Raw genomic sequence first — 18089 nt, forward strand, 5'->3', positions numbered from 1 at the left:
GGACAGTGTGTCTCTTTTGGCAGTGTCATGGTCAAACAAGTAAATATGTATTTTGGTAAGGTGCCTAATTTTGAAAACATCTATGGATCTGTCCCCTCATGCTCTCCTTAGTGTGTTTCTAATTCTAGTCAGTCAGTTATTGACATCATAGATGTCAAATCCAAGTATGTTTGTTTGTTGGTTGGGTTTTTTTCTTCATATTGAATCACTTTAAAATTACTTTTAAATTCTATGATGAGGGTCTGGATTGCTGCATAGTAAAGGCACTGGGTTTCTAGTATAATAGCAGAAGTTAGGGATGGTGTATCCCAGAACTCCAGTAGTGGTGTCTCAGCATTTCCTGTCAAGGAAAAGGTAGCAGACTACCAGCTTCTATTAATTTTTTACCTCTCAGCTGAAACTGTTTCTAGCAGAGTTTATTTGTGCTTTTTTATTACCAGTGTGGAAGGATCTGCCCTGAACTAATGAAAAATGTCAAACTTTCCGCTGCTGAAAATTTGGTAGAGAGGATGAAGTAATGCTGAGCTGCTGCTGCTGATGATCTCTTGCGGATATGGAGGGCATAGCGAAAGTCAGACAAAGAAACACGGGCAAAGAGGAGAGAAGAGCTACAGGGTGACTTTACATGCTCAAAATCATCCTGTAATTTTTCAAAACCAGCTAATGCCATTCCAGAAAATGTGCGTGGTTTGGAAGTGGCTGCAGCAACAGAAGAGAAGCAACTTTCCTTGAAAAGGAGGAAAAAACCTAAGAAAACCCATGTGGTGTAGCTTTTGATTCCTTCCACTTTTGGTGGTTGGTTGTTTTCTTTCATTACATGAAGGGTGTGATTACAGTCAGTTCCTCACTTTACTCTGCCTAACAGCCAAGCAAAGCACTGATGGAGAGCGAGCGGGTACCTGGCACTGTTGCTCCCAGCAGAAGTGGCAGGAGCTGAAGGAGTTGCATTGCCTCAGCAATGCTCACCTCCTCCAAACCGGTGCTTCATCAAGGAAGCATGGAAGTGTTGCATATAATGTGAGAGTGAGGGCGAAGATGGTGGTGGACTTACCTGTGGGACTCCAAAAAGAAAAGAAAGATCTGCGGAAGTGGAGGCCTGTCACAAGAGTGAAAGCAGAGGGACCACTTTCACTTGGAAAAGTGGGACGTAGTGGCAGGATGGAGCAAACTGTTCAGGTGGAAAACACTTGAATACTCCTTGTGTTATTTCACATCTGAACTGATGTGAAAATATAAATCTTATATTGCTGATATGTTAATAATTCAGCATAACCTAATACATTTCTAGCTCCTGTTGTAGTGCCAACAAGTAAGTTGCTGCTTTGTTATGCTTGTGTAAGTGGAGTACCTGAAATAAAGTACCTGTATTTTATTGGTTTATCTTTGGAAGTTATATATGATTCAGAGCTTTCAGCATATGAATTGACCAAGATCAAGGTTGTAGATCGCAGTGCATATGGTTATAACATTCTTACTTATATGAAGAAAATTAGCTAATATTTTATATGAGCTATTAAAACTTATTTAGCTTTTACCTAATAAATATTTATTAGCTGCTAAATGTCAGTCATTCCTGGCTGATCAGTGAGGTTCTCCAGGAGACAGCTTCAGCTGGGAAGGCATCTCTCTCCTGCCCTCTCTGCACGGTTTCACATTAAGCAACATCTTTCCCACCTGCTGCTTTTTGCCCGCGGTTGGAATTTCCCTTTTCAGTGCTTGTCACCAAGTCTGGATTGAGATGTGAGTATCTTGCACTTCCTAGCAATCAGAAAGGGGCCAGTTCTCCAGGACAAATCCTCTTAGAGACATGAATTGGTTTGCTTTGCAGGGAGGATTGAAATGGATGATCTGTTCAAGCAACGCTGTGATCTACCGAAATGTGGAATTTAGGTAGATATTACGCATGTCACACAGCTGAGTTTCTGAACACATTTTTTTCTTTGGAAAGTCAGTTTTTAAATGTCAGTATACTCATTTCTGAAGTTTAAGCATCCAGAATTGACAGGTGTGTTTTTAGGACTAGGCAGTCTGTGAGAGGCAAGTAGGAAGGCAGTACTAAAATAAAGCTTTAATGTCGAGGGATGACAAGTCTGGGAGTGCTGTGTCTGCCATTTTCCAGGGCACCATGGGCCACGCAAATGAAGGATTTTCTACAGAGAAGGAAAGGAGTAATTCATCTCTATGTGTTACAGCTCTTTGATGGCAAGAGTAGAATCCCTCTATATGAAAGCGTTGTATGTTCCAAGGGGGGAAACAGGCAGGACAAGGGGGAACTAACAAGAATTGTCCAGAATTGTGTTGTTTTGTTTGTTAACAAACAATAGACTAGGTAAAAACCCAACAAAATAAAAGATCCACACCAAAGTGTAACTGATTTTACCATGATCAGTGAGAGCCTAGCAGGCTACCCTCAAACAACAGCTTGGGATAGCTGCTGGGCCTTTTAAAAAGAAGTGATTGCTAAGTGGTATTTTGCTGGTGCATTAAGTGGTGGTTTGCTGCAGAACTGCCTCGGGGAATCAAAACAAGTTAGGGACTTTACTTTTTCAAATGTAAAAGTTTCAGTTGCCTAGCAGGTCAGAGATTTCTGTGTATCAGCATGATCTGCCTGGATTATGGAGCTGGATTTAGCTATGTGCTTTTACCATTTTTAAAAGTCAGCGCTTCTTAGCAATTTTGTATAAGGAACTCCAGATACTGTATGAATTTCCTTTTCAGTCAGTGTGTTCTGTGTGAGGTTTTATTTATATTTTTTTAAGGAGACCACAGCATATGAAACTTTGAGGATTAAAAGTACCTTCCAAGGGTGTAATTACAATGCAGTTCTCCGCTGCCTTACACTTGTTTTGTAAACTGTTGCTATACAGCTGAACTTACCCTTTGAATGAAGCCTTATGTACCACCAGTTAATATTTAAACCAAACCACACGCTTAAAATTGGCTACCCATTTACCCCAGTTACATTAAATTAGAAGCTCCAGTAACAAAGTGAAAAGGCTCTTGTTTTATAGCATGAGCTGCTTTCCCACCCTCAGGCAGCAAACTTATTTTAAGTTTCTTACTCTGAAGAAAATAGAGTTCAGTCCTACAGCTGCACGTAGCCATCTCAGTGCTGTGGAAATAGAAACTGGGGCTATCCCAAATGCATAGCTCATCCTGTAGCCAGCAGGCATCCGTGCAGTACAGTGGATGGCCATGGCTTCTCTGAGCGTGCCATGGGCGAGCAGCAGCGCCGGGACTGCAGCGTCTCCACACACGTGCCCATTCCCAGCTCAGCCTCTGCCATCCTGCACCTGGTGAGCAAGGTGCCCTAAGGATGATGTGGTAGCCAGTTTGGGGCACCCAAGGACCCCTCTGCTTTTGGTGAAGTAAAGGCTGACCTTGCAGCCACTGAAGGTATGGGGAAACTTAACTTGACATTGTCGTGGTTGAAAGCAAAGCAAAGCGATGGGGTGGGCAGCCCTCCTGCCAGAGCCCCACTGCCAGCTTGCTGCAGAGCTGTGCCCCAAGCCCCTCATGGTTTCTCTACGACTGGGGAGGTGCAGGGACTCCCCAGTTCTGCAGCTGTGTCCTCACTGGGGAGCAGGTGGGCAGGGCACACAGCTGGGAGCCCCATGCTGCCATGTGGAAGTGTGTCCCTGCTTGGTGGCCCCACTGACCCTTTCCTTCTCCTGTAGCTGAGGGTCTGGACTGCCCTGCTGTTGGTACATGATGGCCATGCAAAACAAGTGAGGTCTGCCTGTGGGCTGGGGACCTTGGCTTGGCCACGTGGCCTCAGTGGCTGAAGCCAAACTAAATCAGGAGGCTCGAGGATTTCAGTCATCAAGGGAGAGAGGTCAGTGTTTCCTTGTTGCAGGCATCAACATCAGTTAGTGTATGTGCTTTGCTCTACTGGATGATGGTCTTTATTGTGCTGGGATTTAGGACAACCCCAGTCTCTAATTTACTCTATGACTAGATGCTGCTGAAGAAAAAGTGTTTTGGTTGCATAACACTAAATAGTGGTTGATCCATCACCTCACTTGGCTGTCTTCAGTTTCTGGTGATTGTCCACCTCTAAATAAAACCTTGGATGACTGTGATAGAGTTCATGTAGTAACAGCTATAAGCTGGGCACCAGTTGATACATATGTAAGACATACTGTGTGGGGAGTGTGGTGGTGATGCTCAAGTTAGATAGATCCCGTGTGTTATTTTTTTGTTACTCTTGCATCTACCTCATTTTCTGGGACCTCTTAATTTTTAATAGTGCCAAATAAAAAAATCGTAGGTGTTTAAAGTGCAAACATGTATGATGTCCTTTAGAGTTGTAAATAAGTAAATAAAACAAAAATGAAGAGAACTTGTATTTTTCAGAGCAGTCCTTTGCAGCCTGAATTAACAAAACAAAACAAAACACAAAAAAAAAAAGAAAAAAGAAAGAAAAAATAGCAAATTGGTTGAAATCCATTACTTTTGCACATGCTCCAAATTCAGCATGCAGAGCAAGGCCAAATGTGGTCCTTGGTGGGACTCCTTGTTATGCATAAAGTGAGGCATGTGTGGGAGCATCTGGTGGTCCAAGCTCAGAATCACAGGTTGTGGACAAACCCTTATCCAAAAGTGCTAACAGGATACTGGGCCAAAACTGACCCAGTGTGTTCCTTGAGGGGTTTGTTGGCTCCATTAAAATGCTCCACAGAGTGGTTTCACTGTTTTGGATTGAGCCAAGACAGGCCTGAGCATGCTGGAGATTTGTTTATTTATTTACAAACTTACAAAATGATGTAGCCAGTTTTAATGCGCTGGAGGGAGGAAAGGGTGGTACAAAATTCAGTATAAGCACTGAATGGCATGAACACTTTGACTTTGCTTTATTCAGCACCATATCTTGGTGAAAAGACTATGAAGGAAGTAAACCCCACCAGGTGTTGCGTTGGGAGGAGCAGTCTGCAGGCTCAGGCTGAGCAGGAGGAGCTGACAAATGCAGAGAAGAGGCAGCTGGTTGCCTTGGAAGTTTGTCCTAGAAACAGTTGCTTCTTTTAAAAAATAAAAAATAAATCAAATGATATGTACCAAAGGCAGTTTATGTGCTGTGTTTGGCAATTAAAGTTAGGAATGCAGCTGAGAGGGAGGATGCAGATCACTGCAGACAAGCATGGAATTGTCTCAGTGGGAACGATGAGTAACTCCAGAAGAGTCCTGTACAAGTGGCTCACTTATTTTAGTCAGCCATTCAGAGAGGGAACTGAAATGGCAGAAGTCTGTGAATCTTAACAAGTTTCCACCATGCTAAATGGAAAAAGGGTGTTTCTTCTGTGCTTTACATGAAGGAAAGCAGTGGTGGTCATTGCCTGTGTAGTTCTGTTACCTGTCATTCCTCAACATGACTGAAGCGCAACACATGTGATGTCCCTGTTTCAGTTAAGTAATACTTTCCATCCCAGTGGAAGCATAATAAGCATACTTATTTGTGAAGCAGTCCTGTTTTTCTTATTTGGTAACTGGCAGTTGGCTGCTCTTCTCTCCTCCCAAATCCTCCCCCTACCCCAAACTCAAATTACAAAGCAGTGTAGGAATAAACCCGTGGCATCTTTTGTGTCTCTGGTTCTGCAGCCCAGGCCTGGCTGAAGCCCAGGTTTTTGGGTGGCCACTGCCTTGCTCCTGCTTTAGGATATTCTGCACTGCACAAGGAGTGGATCTTTGCAAAGACTGGAATTGCACTGTAATGCCTGGGAATCTGCAGTTGTAGACTTTGGTTTAGCATTGAGTTGGCCAACTCATACCAGGTGTAGGCGCTGGTCCAGCAGAGGTTGTGCATGTGAACTTAAGTGATGTTGCAGAGTTGAGTCCTTCAAAGTTGATGCCGCATGTTACAGATGGACTGAGACTTTAGTTCTGCTCTTACACAGTCACCATTCCTGGAAGTTATTAATGTTTCTCATTCTGCCAGAGATGCTTTGATCTCATGTCCTGTATAGATCAGGCACAGGTGGGGTCTGGTCTATTGCAGTGGGGTACTTTGCTTGAAACTGTTCTCACTCCTGTGTCCCACCGAAGCTGGTTGCTCTGCCCCTGGACTGGGGAGTGGGCAGGATGTGCGGGCATGTACCCTGTGGTGAGTCCAGTGAGTTCATACCTCCAAAGCCTGTAGTCAGTTCTGCTCTGTCCTGAGGAGTTTAGCAAAGCCATTAGACCGTTAGGCCTGGCAGATGAATGTGTTTTAAAATAGATCTGGCAACTAACTGAATTCCCAGGTGTCTGCATTTCCATGTAAGAGGACTTTCACCACAATTTATCTGCCTGGTATGTATTAGTGATGAAAAGCAGCCTTTCTGCAGTCACAGTTTAATTAATCATGTTTTGTTTCTGCAGTTGCTCAGCCTTTATGTTGCTTATCTTTGCTTGTAGGTGGCTTTTGCTTCTGTAAAATTTGAGGTGCCCTATTAAAGAGAAGCTGTACTGGGAAATTACACCTTTATTACACCTGCCCTTATATATACTTTCCTTCCATTCTCTCTTTCTGCATCTTTCTCTTACCACTTCAGCCTCAGAGCTCAGATGATGAGACTTTTTTTGCTCTCTGTTAGTGAGGTCTTCCTCCTGTTTGAGGAGTGTCTGGCAGGCAGCAACCTGCACCTGGATGCTCACACTTTGCACAGCAAACCCTGGGCTGGCCATGAAGCACTGTGGAAGGTGCTTGCTATAGTATCTGCTTCTCCTGTGGACAGGCCTGTCCAATGATAGAAGGCTGGCCATCTGAGACTGCCTCACCAGCAGCAGAGGGAGGGTGGTGTCTTGGAAAGCAGAAGAAACTGGTGTGGGCTGCATGGCTAAGTGTGTTTCTTTTTGGCAGCTCTGTTTTATTTGACCGAAATTCCGTCATCTGTGGTTCATGCATGACTTTTGGGGCAGCTGGTTTCCACATCGTTTTGGTGCAAAGACTTGGCTGGTACCAGTTTGAAATTACCTGTGTTGAAATTACCTGTGTTTGTCCCTCAAGGTGTGTGACACCTGATGTAAAATATTGATAAAAGCAAAATATGCAGAGGAAGTTTTTTCCCCTCCCCTTTTCCAATTGAAGCTCCAGCTTTGGACCTTGCTGTCCTCTCAGGTACGCCAAGGGAGTACAGCTCAACAAAGGTGTTGTGTGAGTTTGAGAGCCAAGTATAATCTGCAGTGGAGGGTTTCTGCAAGTGTGTTACCTCACCACCTCACCCTGCTTCATCAGTCTTTGCAGAACGTGACAAGGAAAGTATAATTTATAGCTTATGACATGTACACAGAAACAACAGTATTTTACCACAGCCCTGTATTTTTCAGTCTTTTCCCGTAACTCACCTTGAACTGCTCAGTTTTTTGAAGGTGCATTCATTATAAAGTTATTTTTTTTTCTGTTTATTATTATATTTTTATTACCTTTATTATTACTTCTGTTTATTATTCTCTTATATATTTTACATATATTATGTGGGAAGTTTTTATAAAAATATACTTTTTTTACCATTGTTAACTTCCTGTCATTTTCTTCAGTGTTGTGTGATGCTGAATGAACATTCCTCCTGTTTCTTGAAGCATCTTGCCTTTGTTGGTGTATAATGTTTCTGCAATTCATTAGGCTTTATAAGAGTTTCTTCGTAGTGAATGAAAAGAATTGCAGGTATTTCAGGAATCTATGAATAGCTATTTCATAATAAAAGGCTAATAGAGAGGACCATTTTTTCCTGATAATCTGAGTTTCAGGAAAGGTGAGTACTAAGAGCTTGGTGTTATGGCCTGCGTGCTGAAACTTGATACTTCAGCTGTATAAAAGAAAGTTGTAGTCTTCAGTGAGATTGTAGAGAGATAAAAATACAGATCCGTGCTGTGCCAGAGTATTTCTTGCCACAGCACTGAGTGAGCACTGAGGTCTCTTTATCTAAACCAGGAGTGACAGCAGTGTTGCCTTCAGCATGGCCAAGAGCTCAGGTAGAAGGAGGGTGACTAGATAACAAGTCCCATTTGAGCACCTATAAAAAGTAAATAACTAAATGTCTTGCAAATTCTATAGTATGCTACAAGTCTGTGGCTGATAAGAAGCGCTAAGTAATTCTGATTTGGAAAGGCATCTTGGGATGATCATTTTACCTTTTAGAAAAGTAATTCTGCTAGATTTGCTTTGCTCTGTATAGTGAATTGTGGTGGCTGCTGTGAAAGCCCTTCAACCGTAATGCCTTCCTTTTAGGAAGTGGTATTGCTAATGGGAAGTTGTACAGATTAGGTTATATCAGTGCCTGGTTTCTATCAAACAGCTTGGCAGGAATTGTTGCATTCTCTGCTAATAGATTCAGTCCTCTAACAGTGGATCTCTCTAAATGCAATCTCAAATGAGATGCTGTAATACGACTTTTTTTTTCATGACTGTACTTAAGAGTATTGCCTTTAAATCATGGGGGCTTATTGTACTTCAGTTTACTTATGTTTAATTTTTAAGCAGGGATTCCCTTGAGCTAGGTACTCAGTTCTACTTAAGGTACATAATAAGGTAAGTATCAGATATGGATGATTGTTTAACGGCCATGGATTTTCACAGGATAATTAAAGGTTAATGTTTTCCTAAACTTATTTGGTTTTGTATCTTTTTCAATTAGTGTCCAATATAAAAGATAGGTTTGTTACCTACCTCTGCTCTAATTTATTTTTTTTTCTTTCCTTAATGTGATTTAATTATTTCTAAGGGGGGAAAATAAATCTCTCTGGTTTGGCTGCAGTGTTTCAGCAGTAATCTGTACAGTTTTCTGTAATCTTAGAGGAATATACTGAAGCCCAAATTCAACAGAACTTTTGTTTTTCCTCTCTTATCAGTAATGATCAAGAACAGGCTTCCATAGTTTAAAGCTTCTTCCAAAGACAGTAATATTACCTGTGCTGTGGGTTCAACCCAGGCAAGTTGAATTTCATTACAAATGCCAAAGAGGGAACATCTCTGTCAGTAGTTCCAACAAAATAATGTTGTTTTTTCCTGTCGTCAGAAGCAGCCTTAGGATTTTGCTGTTCGGGAAATTATCCCAAAATAAGTAAGTCTAAATTTATGCTTATACTGTATCAATTTTGAAAATAATGGTTTTCCTTCCTGAAGTAAGAGACATTCAGTTTAATGCTACTGGTTCAAGGTATATTATCTTTATCAGCAAAACACAGCTAGATCCTGCCTGTGTATTTAAACGGTGTCTCACGTCACACAGGAAAAAGTTTTAGCCCCAGAAAATAGAGTTAATTAGCAAGTTTAAACTGGGAACATGTTTTCTGCTTTAAAAAGACAAAAAATGTATAGAGTATGCAGCTTGCTAGTGACTTCTAACTAGCTGTGATTGTTGTTATTGCAGCTATGTTACATGTGAAAATCAAGGAATACTAGAAGTATATGCAAGTATTCTAAAACTGATAAAGATTTTTTTAAATCTCAGTCTGCCACAGGCTGTGTTCTGCTTCTCAAGCTGTCATGAAGAGTTTGTGCATTGTTTCCTGTTCCTCACAAGAGGTACTTGTATTTAAAAGAAATTAAAAGCCCCTGTGGAAATGCCTGTTCTGTAGGAAGCTGTCAAGGTTTTCTAATTGTATACACAGTAAAGCTGATGTGTTACTGGTACAAAAGTTAATTGCTCCTATGTTTAACTTCATCACAGATCTCAAGCATACAAAAGAATGAAAATCTGGGACTTCTTCCTTGATGATGGTTGGATTTTGTGAGGGATTTTTATGCATATCTTACGTATACAGCTTTATTTTGGTCTAAAATTGTCCTTTTTATCCCCTTTAGAATTATTGCAATAAAGCAAAATGCCTATTTTTTAATAGAAATGCATATGGAATAGAGTTATGCTTTTTCATTTTTAATTGCCAGTACAAATTGCATTCTGCATACCATGCTGCACTGTGTTAGTAGGCAGTCTGGTTTATGGTTGAATACCTTTGCTAGTGATGTTGAGAGCCTGGGAAAGAAGGAAATGCTTGGCCTTCCATCAAGAGAACAAAAACCCTCTTGTTGGTTTATGAGGTTTTGGGGTGTGCCGATACCCTGAAAATGTTGTAATAGCATTTATTTTGGAAGCTTTCTTTGGAGCTTTTGACAACACCTTGACAAGGAGGGGAGAGCTACCATCAACCCCTCTGCTTGGTTAAATTGTGGCTTAATCCAGCTGAGAGGGAAACATCATTAATAATGCATCAGCCTTTGCAAGTCCTGCCTGGACGTGTCTTTCCGGTGTCAAAGAAAGAATCTAATCTCTGTATAGATATTACTGGTGATCTGTACAGTGAGAAACTTGGGAAGTAGATCTACAGGTGTTTTAACAAAGCTAGCTGGTGGTGCTTCACTTTGTCTTCAGATGCCCATCTAATATAGGATCCAGTTCAGGATTGCAACCTGCAAATTCTTTCTAAAGTCCTTTGAAGACCTGGCTTGGTTTTGCAAAGGGACAATGTGGCTGAGAACTGCTGAAAAGCTACAGGTCGGTCTGTACAAATCACCTCTTAACTACGTGCATTGAAGTGATAGTAAAGCTTGCTCCAAATCAGAATATATTCTCCAACTCTTATACTGCAAGTGTGATGAATGTTAGATTTTCTAATCCCATGCCTGTACCAACAGTCATGAGGCTGAGGATGGTTTTCTGTGTAGTTGTGGAGCCCAGGGCTGGTGAAAACACTGATTTCTCATTGCAGAGCCAGGGCAGCACAAGCGTTGTGAGAAGGGTGCCCTCCTCTTTCCCACCATGCCCTCATTAGCTTTTCACCGTGGTAAAGGGGAGGAGTGTTCCTTCCAGACGAAGCCTCTGGTGCTGTAGCACCCTCTGCTTCCACAGCCTCTGACATGGATGTGCTGGAGAAGGCAAGGGATGAGAAGAATTTAGTGATCTGTAGGAGAGATCAGCAGGGTGCTGCACAGTTTATATGTGCTTTATCTGTGCAGGAATTGTTGCTGGTTCTCAGGGTCTTTTCCATAGCAGCAAGGGAAACCAGTTTAAGCAAATCTAAGTTGTGGTGAGGAAGGTAAAGTTTGAGGTTCTTGGTTTTCTCACTACTAGAAAAATTGTCCAATAGATTTGTGTTGCAAAGATGTTAGTGTTCTTCTCACTTCTGTAAGCAACAAGTTATTTGAATTATCTTTGAAAGTCTGGAAACTTTCTGTGCTTGGCATTTGTAGTTAAAAAAGGCAACCTGAGAGAAAAAAATTCTCGAATGTAGTTCTTGCATCCTCTGTAATTGTCTTGCACACGTAGGATATGGAAGTCTGTATTGACATCTCCTGCTGTGAGGCACATCCCAGTGTTTGGCCTGGACTTCATCGTCTGAGGAGTTTCTAGGTGGTGTAAGTTGGATGTTGGCTGTTGGATGACGCCCTGGAGCGCTCTCCAAACCTTGCCCTACTGTGTGGGAGTTGCTGTTGTGGAAGAGTGATAAGCCAGGCTTTGCTCATGCTATAATTCAATACCTGTGTATAGGGAGCATGTGCTGAGGTGACAAAGCTGAGTGTTCCAGAAGTGTTTCAGACATGTGCCCAACCTTCATTCAGAGTCCCTTGTCTTGTATGCTACAGACCAGTCCCTGATTCAGAGACAACTTCCTTCTCCTGCCTCTGCAACTCCTGCCCTCCCAGCATGGGAAAGAGAAGACAAATGCTCTTAACTTTTTGTGACATCTGAGATACCTTGGGCACTGGAGGAGGTCTGCACAGCCCTGGAACATGCAACAGGACCCGCAGGAGGCACGTGTCCATCTGGGACAGGAGTTGGGGACGGGGCGGGTGCCTGAGGCATCTTAAGCAGTGCTATGTGCCTGTGTTTAGGAAGCTCAACAGGGCACTCCTGACTCCAGTGACTAGATTTTGCTGATTAAAATAAGATCGTGGACCCCAAGCTCAAGGCAGTTAAATGCCTGCCTGAAAGTAGGTGTCTTTGGAGCTGAATTCCTTGCTTAAAGCCTGGACCTCTGGGCGGTTGGGGCTCTCCAGGAATGAGTTTTAAATTCTCCATGCTTGTTTATGTGTTTTCTCTTTTCCTTTTCCCCTATTGCTGACAAACAGTGATGGCACTTCAGCTTGGGGCCAGGAAGCACGCCGATATCCTGTAATTGGATGTTAGCTGGGAAGTTACTTTTGTTTAATTGTCTTGTTTTGTTCTCAGCTTGTTTGTTCCCACAGCCTCCTATTACATTAGGACAATATGTCCCTCTTGGAAGGTTTGTAAGCCTCTGTGAGGTAATTTCATCTTGCTGACCAGGACACCATTGTCTGTAAGTGCATTTTATGCAGGTATCCTTAGGGGCTTCTCATGCTGTGTGGGCATTTATCAATAGCCTGGCTTGAAAAAGAAGGAGGTGATACAGGAATAGGAACTGGAGCACTGTCTTATGCCAAGGGGATAGGTCCTGATTGTCCATAGCTAGAATAGGTATATAATTACCAGAAATTTCAAGCACTTTTTAACACAAGCACATCTCACATTTACAGGTTGGCCTTAGGTCATTTTTTTCTGTTATTCTGAAATTGATAGGCATACAATGCTCGTATTGAAAAGCACTATGTATTCTTATGGTTCATGAAGGAATTAGTAGGTAAAATGTCACTAAAATGATAATCAGCATGTTTAATGGCAGCAGTTTCCTGCCCTGCAATTCAGGCTTGATTCTTTTCACTGCTAGCAAACTCCATTAGTTTCTCATTTCACACCTGGGAGATTTCTGATGCTAACTGTGTTGCAGAATTTCAAGAGGCTGTTTCTACTGTGTTTGAATGCTGATCGTATTTCCTCTGTTGATTTTAGGAGTGAAGCTAAATTTACATAGAAGAGAACTGTGACTTTTGAACTAGTTTGACTAGTTTCTGTCTCATTGCATGATAATATGGGATGTTTAATTTTAAGCCTTGATAGATTACACTTCATTCTCATTGTGCATGAGAAAATAAAGTACACAGTCTACAGGTTTTGCAAAACATGTGCTTCCAAGGTGGCACAAATCTGAGTAGTTGTGTATCCTGTGGGTTTTGATTACTGCATCACCATGAAGCTTCTCCTTTGGTTTCCATTGCTTAAAGCAGCACGTGGAAAATCTTATTTCTAAAGCATTATGTTCAGCATGCATTCTCCTGTACACACTGGATGGCATTGAGAAAGTATCTGATATATGTTAGCATTCATTTAATGACTGTACAGGGTAGAATTAACAATTGGAGGAGAGTTGCAGTGCTTCGAGTGTAGAACAATCTTAACTTTCATAGCAGTAATAAAGTGACTGTAAGAAGTGTAAGAGGTAAAAAGTTTACCTGGAAGAATTTTTTTTGGCACATAGTACTGTACTAATTAGCCAGCAGAATTGGTTTTCTAACCAGCTGGGTCTGCACATTTAGTTGTTTCACAGTGATGTCTGAGTGCTTCTGCACTTCAGAGCTGAAATAGCTGCTGTTTTTCATGTCCAGAGAAATACAGCTTCTTCTTGGTGATTCATGGCCAGAGAAATACAGCTTCTTCTTGGTGAAAGAACTCTGCAGTCAGGAATTATGCTGTGGTTGTGTTTTATTTTTCTGTTCCTTATAAAGCATCCAGAGAAATGAGTACCCGATGTCCCAGTCCAGCAACGAATCACCTACTTGGTTGAGTTACACTGTGTCATTATAGATAAAGAGAGGTCTCTTACTGGAAAAGTCAGCTGCAAAAGTATGGGTCTGCAGCCTGAAGTCATGGGGTTTGGGTTTTTTTTCAGTGGAGCTTATGGCAGCACTGAGATACTGAGGTTTCTGTCTGAGTATCATAAATGTGCTGTTGTCACAGTAATTGTTCCCTTGGAAAACGCAGAAGATCTGCTGGCTTTGCAATGTGCTTCTCTACTGTTTTATTCCAAAACTCATTCAGACCTACTGGAGCCTAACGTTATAGGTGCCATTTCAGTCAGAGATTGACTCCCTTGCTTAACGTGTTGGAAGGATTGTTTGGCTGTTAACTGAGGAGCATGAATTCAGATGTATAAGATCATAAAATCAGGACTGTGACTGACTCTCTGGAGAAGCATAGTTCTCTCCATTGATCTGTAGAAGGACTCTTTGCTCCTGAATTTAGCCACTTTGAAGTAAAGTTGGGTGCCTGAAGTGCACACTAACTTTCTGACTCACCATCACCATAGTCTCATGTAAGAGTGCTACTATATTAAAGCCTTGAATAGCATAATCCAATGTCAGGCCAGCGGGTTCAAAATTACAAGTGAAGTCTATTTGTAGTGATTATGCTAATTGCATAGAGATACTGAGAGGGAAAGGAATGTACATGTGACTCTTTGGGGACTTGCTTTGATCCTTTACATCCCTATGCCAAGCTGAGAGGGACAAAGAGTAGGAGTAGATGCAGATAACGTTAGAAAAATACTTTAGGTTTAATCCAAGGCTGATATGTTTTGTGCTGTGGCACTTTTCACCAGGCCAGCTGAATCCTCTAGCCTGTGCAAGACGCACTGTTGAGCTTGAGTGGCTGCAGTCTACAGCAGAGCTGAGCAGCAGAGCTGAGCAGCAGAGCTGAGCAGCAGAGCTGAGCAGCAGAGCTGAGCAGCAGAGCTGAGCAGCAGAGCTGAGCAGCAGAGCTGAGCAGCAGAGCTGAGCAGCAGAGCTGAGCAGCAGAGCTGAGCAGCAGAGCTGAGCAGCAGAGCTGAGCAGCAGAGCTGAGCAGCAGAGCTGAGCAGCAGAGCTGAGCAGCAGAGCTGAGCAGCAGTGCTGCAAAGAGCAGAGCCCTTCTGCTGGGCTGCTTGGCCTGACCAGCCTCTGTGCCAAGTGCTTGCTGGAACCTCAGAATTTATTTGTTAATAAGTATGTGGGGCAGGAGCTGCCTTTAAACCAGTTGTCAGTCGAGAGATGTGAAATCAGCAGCCCTGTTAATTAAAGTTGATTTCAGTTTTGCCATGTCTAAATTGAATAAGATGACTTGTGCATTGGTGAGAAAACTTGTCAGCCCGCTCCAGAGAAAACAAAAGGTTCTGCCATGTGAAATCCTGGGTTTGGGGAGGGAATGAAGGGACAAACAGATGATGGATGTTAGTCATATGCTTTATATGCTATGTCAGAGAGCACTGTGCAACAACCTGTGTGCAACAGAATAAAGGAACTTGAAAAGGTTCAGCATTAATCTACTCTGAAAGCCATCTCTTCCATAAGAGGGGTGGTCTGACCTTCTTGACATCCAGCTGGGGAAGCGGGGTAATCCGGGTGTGACCCTGTCACAAGGTGTGCTGAGGCTCCAGGAGCTACCTGTCTTTAGCTCTGGCCTCATTCCAACCCAAATCCTGTGGCTAGGCTGGAGTGTCACATCTCCTTCTGGGTTTTCCCAGGCTTAAATGGAAACGCCTTTAGTTCTCTTGAGCAGAAACGTCAGCTGCTGTTATGTGTAGCTTCTGCTGGCAGCGTCCATGTAGCTCTGAGAGCAAGGGACACTTGCACCTTAACCAAAATGTGTCAACACAGATTACATTGTTAAAAGAAGTAAGCCTTTTAATTCCCAACATGACAGTTGTAATCCCACAGTCATTACAACATCAAGCAACAAGTCTGAAAAAGATGTCAAGTTTGATGCTGTTGCTTGGGATAGCTTCAGGCTGGAGCAGCCGAGCTCCATGGGTGGCATGGGACCAACACCTGTGTCCTTCACTCTTCTGAGGTGCTGAGGTTTCAAAGAGTGATAGGATGGTTGCTTTAGTGGGAAACTGCTTTCCTTTGGCAAGCCCATGGGGTATTTATTGCAGTAATGCATTCAGAGGAGAAGTAGCATGACAAATAACTGCCATAACTGAAGGCTTCACAGTATCTCCTGTGCTTTGCTTTGAAAATATAATCCTGAGACTTGACATGTGCCAGGATCACTGTGACTGCAGACTGAATCTGTGTTTAATTACTTTTTAACATTGGAGTATAAACAGGGAGTATGTGCCCTGGCAGTTTTTCCAGCTGCCTACAGAGAAGCAGTGATGGAAGCTCAGCATCAAGATTGATTGATTACTTACAGATTATAGAGCAGCAATTGCAGACAGTTTTACTGTTTAAACACTGGTTGGTATTAAACCACTTTTATAGCAGACTGGAAAGGCAGATGTCCATTTAATCTGTTTGGCTCCTTCAGTGCTGCATAATGTCATGAATGGACAACCTTCATAAGCGAAACGGAAACATTCAGCTTCATGATCCAGTGGAATAGGCTTGGAAGTGAAGGAGAAGCTTGCTTCTCTTAGTGACTCCTTCAGTGAACATGAGCTTTAACTTTCAGAGGACAGGACAGATCATAAACTGATATGAATCATAGAATCATTAAGATTGGAAGGGACCTAAAAGATTATCAAGTTCCAGCCCCCCTGCCATGAGCAGGGAACCCCACCACTAGATCAGGTTGCACAAAACCTTGTCCAACCCAGCCTTAAAAACCTCCAGGGATGGGGCATCAACAACCTTCCTGGACAACCTATTCCAGTTTCTCACCACTCTTCTAGTGAAGAATTTCTTCCTAATATCTCACCTAAATCGCCCCTCTTTCAGTTGAAAACCATTACCCCATGTCCTATCACTGTCTTCTCTGATGAAAAGCTCCTCCCCAGCTTTCCTGTAGGCCCCCTTCAAGTACTGGAAGGAAATTATATATCCTAGGATATATAGGATAATATATTATGGTTATAAATTAATAGTAGGATATTAAGTTGATTTTCTAAGGTAGTGTAAGGTGGAGAGGTGAAGACAAAAAAGTAGTATTGCAGCCTTTTCTTCAGCATATGGACTATATGTGCTGTGATTTCCTGGTCAAATCTTTAAGTGCCACTTTTACACTTTGCTGCAGCAGACACCAGAGGTCTGCAATTGACTGCTACAAACCCAAGGACTTTTCCTTTTATGTTAGCTCAGAATCGTGCCTGTAATGGGCCCGGGGGAGAAGGGTAGCACAACGCCCTTTTATTCCCAGAAAATGGGGTCTCCAAGCAGGAGGCCCAGCTGGGTAGTCAGTGCTTGCTGGGCTCGCTGCAGGGCTGGCGGGGCCAGAGGGGGTAACGTCCTGCGGGCCCATGCGAGGCCTGGGTCGCTGGGAACTTCTCCTCAGCCTTCTGATGACAAAATGAGGTTTTTCACTCTGAATGCAAATAGCGTGCCACTTCAAACCGGCCCTACTGGGAAAGTAGTGAAGAAAATGCCACATTGTCTGTGAAGACAGGCTGTGGCTTGCCCAGAGAGGTGCCTTGGGCTCCTGGCACTGTTTGCTGCTTGCCTGAAGCTGGTGGCTCCGAGCCATTTTTGGGGTGAGTGACAGTGGGGCAGGTGGGACAGCCCTATCCCTCTCCCTCCCCCTCCATGGCCTGTAGTGGAAGATGGAAGAACATGCAAAGCAGATTTGAAGACTATTAGACTTTCAGGCCGTGGTCTGGCCTTTCTTTTTAAAAATTGTAAACAGGCTTATGAAGGAAATGGTGTTTGAGCAGAAAATAAAGAGCGAGTCCTGGCTTCCCAGTGCGCTTTTTGGTGGACAAGGGCCATTGGCAGAGCCTCCTGACTCTGCCTTCGCCCCAGTCATTGAAAGCTGAGGCCTTAGTGTGGAGCTCTGTGCTGTGTTTTGGGGGTTCATGTCACTTTTTTGGTGTTCTTCCTCATGACCAGTCTTTTTTTTTCTTTTTCCCTGGAAACTTAATTTTGAAAGAGCAAGATAGAGGCTTGTTAAGCCTTTCAGTTGCATAACATGCTGTATCTGAGCCATAAGCCAGTAGTAATCTGCTCTTCCAGCCCATCAGAGGCTTCCCTGGGGGGTTGCAGCACGGGCCTGCGTGTAGTTAATGGAGTGACAGCCCATGCCAGGAGCCTGGACCAAGGCCCTTTGTCTCCAGAATGGCCCCTGCTCTGTCAGGCTGTTAAGGGAGCAGTTACAGCACAGCAAACTCTTGGGGTGCCAGTTTATCTCAATAAGCCAATTTTTCTGCAAATGAAAGCTGTGTGTTTCACTGGACAAGTACCAGTTTTTGTGGGATGTGTCTGGTATAAACTAATTTTTTTAAGAAATTAAATGAGCTGATTACTCTGCTTTATCAAAACGCCAGTAGCTGTTGCATTTTTCTGCCTAATGGTT

General features: G+C 42.9%; 1 protein-coding gene across 1 annotated transcript in view; it reads left to right on the plus strand.

Annotated features, from left to right (window-relative positions):
* Positions 1-1035: 1035 nt before the first annotated feature.
* The window catches only part of SDC2 (syndecan 2), a 42983-nt gene continuing 25929 nt past the window's right edge, over positions 1036-18089 (plus strand). The window contains exon 1 of the mRNA XM_010006514.1: positions 1036-1140. Coding sequence (XP_010004816.1) covers positions 1036-1140 — 105 coding nt within the window. The remainder of the gene's footprint in view (positions 1141-18089) is intronic.

This window comes from Chaetura pelagica, unplaced genomic scaffold (assembly GCF_000747805.2).
Source record: "Chaetura pelagica isolate M959 unplaced genomic scaffold, ChaPel_1.0 scaffold76, whole genome shotgun sequence".
In the NCBI taxonomy this organism is placed as follows: domain Eukaryota; kingdom Metazoa; phylum Chordata; class Aves; order Apodiformes; family Apodidae; genus Chaetura; species Chaetura pelagica.